This window comes from Mastomys coucha, unplaced genomic scaffold (genome assembly GCF_008632895.1).
Source record: "Mastomys coucha isolate ucsf_1 unplaced genomic scaffold, UCSF_Mcou_1 pScaffold18, whole genome shotgun sequence".
NCBI lineage: Eukaryota > Metazoa > Chordata > Mammalia > Rodentia > Muridae > Mastomys > Mastomys coucha.
In genome coordinates, this window is record NW_022196900.1 from 18,046,416 (window position 1) to 18,052,319 (window position 5,904).

Here is a 5,904-nt window from a genome sequence, read left to right on the forward strand (position 1 = left end):
ACAAGCGTGTGTGTGTGTGTGTGTGTGTGTGTGTGTGTGTGTGTGTGTGTGTGTACACGCACAATTATGGGTACACTCACCCCTGGGGTGTATAGAGGCCAAAAGTTGATGCTGAGATATCTTCAATCACATCTCACCTCATTTTGGGGACAGAATTTCTCACTGAACCTGAAGTTTACAGTTTTAGCCAGACTGGCTGCTCAGTGAGCCCGAGGGCTCTTCCCATCCCAGCCCCAGTGCACGGTTACAGCTGCATGTAGCTTCAGCCACTTTTTCCATATCTGCTGAGGATCCGAACTCCTTATGCTCGCAAAGCAAGCACTCCACATCCAGCACGAGACAGTTTTCCTAATGCATCAGAGCTATCCTCTCAGTGCAATCATTACTTAAATGTTTTGGGATATCGTTTATGTAACTTTTTACATTACTTATTATGTCATTAGTAACTAATTTATTGAACACCTGCAAAGTCACTCTCAACATCGGCCTTGCACTGAGGACTAGGCACTTCGAGGCAACATGCCTGGCACACCCGCCCCATCAACCAGTAGCTGCATGATCACCTGACTAGGAGTCCCAGCAACACCAAAGCCCTGCCTTCTTGTTGGATTGAGCCTCTCACCTCTGAGCTAGAGAAACATTCAGGTGTCCGTTCTGTTCAATTCTAGTTCCCAAAGGAATTAAAATAGAATCCCAAGGGTGGTGGCACACACCTTTCATCTCCAACATCCCGAAGGCAGAGGCAGGGTGGATCTCTGTGAGTTTGAGGCCAGCCTGGTCTACATATCCAATTCCAGGCCAGCAGGGGATAGATATACAATGAGACCATAAATAAACAAACAAACAAAGTAGGAGAAAGGAAATAAAGAGAGTACAAACTAGACCAGGAAAACATGACCGAGAGCCTGCCAGCAGGTCCAGCTGATTCTATCTTCCAGGTACCTCCTTCTAACCAAGCACTCAAGACTGTTCTGCCCACCATCACAATCTCTGTCAGGGACTGCTCCCTCCCTGGCTACTTCGGACTGAGTGACCCTTAAGTCAGGCCATGTCAGGCTGCGATTCAGAGCTCTCTACATTACTCCATGTAGAAGCCAGCATGCCCAGGCTCCAGCTGGCCTCTCACCCCATCCCTACTTGGAACCTCTCTGACTTCACTTATCTCTGGCTCTACCCCGCCTCCCCAGGGCTCATGCCGTTCCAGGTGAACTGGCTTTTCACCATGTGGGTCCCAAGGCTTGTCAGGCTTGGTGGCAGGCACCGTAACTCCCTGAAATATCTTGCCCTTCTCTTTCTTGATACAATAAATAACACTCATCTTCAGAAGAGCAGAACATGGCCTTAGAGACAGGTCAAGAAGAGAGCTGGGCAGTCGGGAGGAAGGCTGGGAAATGGGTCTCTGCTAATCGCTGCCACTGTCTGCACCACTGGGTCCTGTGTGCTGCTGAGAACATTCTCACATCCACGGCATGGGACAGCTCCCTGGCCACGGTTTAGAAGAACTGAAAATTGTTTTTTGCCTGCACCAAGATCAATGGTGGTGAGGAGACAAAGAGACAGAAATGGGGGTAAAGAGGGGAGACAGAGAGAGATAGAGAGACAGAGACAGAGACGGGATGGGGGATGACTGGGTTAAAACCCTGCAAGTCTTCAACTTTTAGTAAACAGAGACAGACAGATCTTTGCAATTTCTAGGGCAGCCTTAGTCTATATAGTGAGTTGAAGCCAGCCAGGACTACATAGTTAGTCCCTGTGGAAGGAGAAGTGGGGTAGGGGAGCAGTTACAGCAGGGGTGTGCCAGTTTTCATTTAGGTTTAAGTGCTTTCGCCTTTTCTGGTCACCCCTCCCCAGTTTTGTTTGTTTATTTGAGGCCCAGGCGGACCTCGAACTTCTGCTCCTCCGGAGTCCACCTCCCAAGTGCCAAATCACAGGCCTTTACCATCACATCCAGCCCGGCTCCTCTACCACCTTTCTCTTTCTCGGCACATAAAACTGGGGCCCAGGTGACTTGGGGCTGAAGTGGATGCCACTAGGACTGAGAGACTCAAGAAGTCCTGGGCATAAGTGGTAGCTGGGTGTGGAGCCGGTTGAGGCAGCTGCTGTCCTCGCCTCTCATAGCTGTTTACGTGAAGGTCTGAGATCAAGGGCTCTGAGCAGGAGCCAGGCAGCATCCTTAGGACTCCTGCCACCCACGAGGCTGACCATCTCCCAGAGCACAGCCGCGTGCCCAGCCTTATGCCAGGACACCCGGCCTGTCCTCAAGGGGCTCACACTTCAGCAGTACACTTATATCCTAGTAAATTTTTTTTTTTAACTATTTTTAAAAACACTAAGTGGGCTCGAATAAACGCACGGACAGAACATAGTTTGTTCAAGGACCAGTTCTGCCTAAGGGGAATTCGGGGCAGGGAATGACATTCCAGACACATCAACAATTGGAAAACACCAACAGGTTCACATCCCTAAGAAGAGACAGAAGCATAAATCCATGCCCAGCCCCATATCACCCTACCAGTTTTGAAAGCTCCAGTTTTTCTTGTTAGCTAATCTCTTTTTATTCTGTAAACCAAGAACTTAAAAACTATTTAAGAGGACTTAGGCAAAAAGAAAAAAAATTAAGGAGAACTTACATTAACTTTAAAGGTCTGTACCAAGCCATCTAAAAAGCGTATGCTGCAGATGACCTCGGATCGAGTTTTCTCTTTGGGCAATTCGGAGGTTCGTGTATTATTAATTCTTCCACCCAACGCACGTAACCGGGAGGTCATAACGGCCGCGGAGTAACCTGCAAGAGGAGACACCCTGTCAGTGCTTTCCAGAAAGACAGTCAGGCCCTACACATCTCCTCACAGGTGGGCCTGAATCCTCACAGCATCAGCTGCAGAACCTGGAGGTAGGAGAACAGGGTAACAAAGCCATCTTTGCATTTCACTTTTGACTTCTGAGGTGCGCTAAGCTGGTAGTTCTCAACCTGTGGGTCGTGGCCCCTTTGGGGGAGGGTGTCAAACAACCTGTTCACAGTGGTCACCTAAGACCATTGGAAAACACAGAGATTTTACATTATAATTCACAACAGTAGCAAAATTATAATTATGAGGCAGCAATGAAAATAGTTGTATGGTTAGGGGTTATCACATAAGGAACTGTACACATGGGTCACAGCATTAGGAAGGTTGAGAACCACTGCTAAGTAGAATCTGTTGCTCAAAGATGTAATACCATGTTAGGGCAAGGAAATACACACACAGCTTATTTATGTTTGTCCTGTTATCTCCAAGGTAGTACCTTCTAATTTCCCAGAGCATAATTCCTACCTTAGGTGTTTGTAAATTTGGCAAAGTATTAAGATATATATGTGTATATATACACATACACACACACAAACACACACATATACATACCTGGTTTTATATATATATATATATATATATATATATATATATATATATATATGTATGTATGTATATATATACACACACACACATACACACATATATATGGATATATACGTATGTGTATGTATGTATATATATGTATGTGTACATATATGTGTATATATATATATATATGGCCGGTTATATATACATATATATATGTATATATTAAAGTTAAAAACTTCTACTACTTTGTAAAAAAAAAATTTTTAAGATTTATTTTATTTTGGCTAGAAAGATGGCTCAGCAGTTAAGAGCACATAAAACTGCAGAGGAAACGTTCTAGTCCCAGCACCTATCGGTCAGGCAGCTCACTACTGCTTGGTAACAGTCAGCTCTGGTGGAACCAATGCCTCGCCCTCTTCCGACCTCTGAGGGCAATGCACATACCCACACTCAGGCACATGGGCATCCCGAAAACAAAGGCAAAGCATTTTCTTTTTTTAAAATGTGAAGAAATGAAGTTCTTAGGCAATAGCTTGTCAAAGAACTGCAAAGTAGAGCCACTGACGTAGGTAAAGCCGGACTGACGGAAGACTGAGAGCAGTGAGGGAAGACTGAGAGCAGTGAGGGAAGACTGAGAGCAGTGAGGGAAGACTGAGAGCAGTGAGGGAAGACTGAGAGCAGTGAGGGAAGACTGAGAGCAGTGAGGGAAGACTGAGAGCAGTGAGGGAAGACTGAGAGCAGTGAGGGAAGACTGAGAGCAGTGAGGGAAGACTGAGAGCAGTGAGGGAAGACTGAGAGCAATGACGGAAGACTGAGAGCAATGACGGAAGACTGAGAGCAATGACGGAAGACTGAGAGCAGTGTGGGGGGTGCCCAGCTGTCCGTCTCCCTGAGCTGCTGCAAGGAACACAGATTGGGGCTGAAAAGGTGCCTTAGTGGCTAAGAGCACTGCCTGCTCTTCTATAGGTCCTGAGTTCAATTCCCAGCAACCACAGGGTGGCTCACAACCATCTGTAATGGGATCTGATGCCCTCTCCTGGTGTGTCTGAAGACAGCAACAGTGCACTCACATATATAAAATTTAAAATTTAAAAAAAAAAAAAAAGAACATATATTAACACAACTACTTTGGCAAACTACTGGGGAAAATCTCTACCAAGTTGAACACACACGTTCTGTGATAAGACAATCTGATTCCTAGGTATGTGTCCAATAAAACAACACCACATTTTATTCAGATATATATATGTACAAGATTCCTCATAATACCACCAGATGGGAAAGGATCTAAATTTCCATCAGCCAAAGGACAGATCGTGGCATGCTCATACCATACGCCTGTGCACAGCCAAGCGGAGAAATGAATCCTTGCTGTGTGCAAAGCAGGACTGTCTTTAATGTTACCTTAATGTTTAATGTTAAGAAGCCAGACACGATGGCTTACCTACAGCACAACTCCAGGTACTGAAAGTTTAAGACAGACTGGTGGCTGCTTCTAGATGGTCCTGAATGCTTTTGTATGTCCGTATGGAGGTGGGGGGCGGGGGCGGGGGAATGCCTGCAAGTGGAAGCCAGAGGTCAACAGAGGTCGCTGCTGTGTAGACTTTTCTCCACGTTGTTGTTATTTCACATCTTAAGATTGTGTGTGTTTGTGTGTGCATGTGCTGCAGTGAGCCTGAGGAGACTAGAGGACAACCTGCAGGAGGCAGGTGGCTCCTTCTCCCACGTGGGTGGTGGGTTCCAGGGATTGAACTCAGATTGTCAGGCTTGAGGGTAGCCGCTTTTGCCTGCTGTGCCGCCTCACCAACACCCATCCTCCATCTTTACACTGGTTTTAGTAGAGAGCTCAATAGTGGGATGGCAGAATAAAGAGATCTGCAACTGAACACAAAGGCACAGCATCCTGTGGACGTACTGAGGTAACTGCCACTCAGCATGGGAAGGGAGAGCGTGAGACTAAGGGGTTAAGGGGAAGAGCATATGCAGATGAAGATTGCAGGAGGGCACGCCTCCCCTTCCCCCAAGGGGTGCTCCCAGCTCTCTGACCATTCTACATGCGTTCTGTAAGGACCGGACTATAAGGTCTGGTCCTGGTTTTGCTCACTGTGCCTCTGACACTCAGCATTGATAGGCAATCTGTTAAGTACGTTAAGTAAACCAATAAATTCATGAAGAATGAAGCATCTCCTAGTCTTCCAGGAGATGCTCAAGTTATCCATCCAGGCTCCATCTGCTCTGGGGGACCAAGGCAGGGACACCCAGAGAGATAGCACCAGACACCAGGCCAGGGTCAGAGGTAAAGACCTAGGCAGTGGGAAGAGAGATGTGTCACTCACCTATGGGAAGGCGGACAGAGCAGACTAGAGACTGGGAAAAAAAAAAATCAAACTTCTAGGACAACAAGGACCATACACTAGGTACAGAAGACGACAGTAGCTGTGCACTGAGTCCCTAGCAATAACTTCAAGGTGCTTAGGTAAAGTTCTATAACTAGCTAGGGGCAGGAAACCTCAAATATTAGTAA

General features: G+C 46.5%; 1 protein-coding gene across 9 annotated transcripts in view; it reads right to left on the minus strand.

Moving 5' to 3' along the window:
- The window catches only part of Ptpn3 (protein tyrosine phosphatase non-receptor type 3), a 151,882-nt gene that overhangs the window by 81,385 nt on the left and 64,593 nt on the right, over positions 1–5,904 (minus strand). For 8 of the 9 annotated variants that reach the window (XM_031377461.1, XM_031377463.1, XM_031377466.1 and 5 more), the window contains exon 2: positions 2,631–2,785. In XM_031377461.1, the coding sequence (XP_031233321.1) occupies positions 2,631–2,785 (155 nt within the window). Of the gene's footprint in view, positions 1–2,630; positions 2,786–4,824; positions 4,871–5,904 lie in introns of those variants that run through there. The other variant, XM_031377465.1, reaches the window with a different exon arrangement.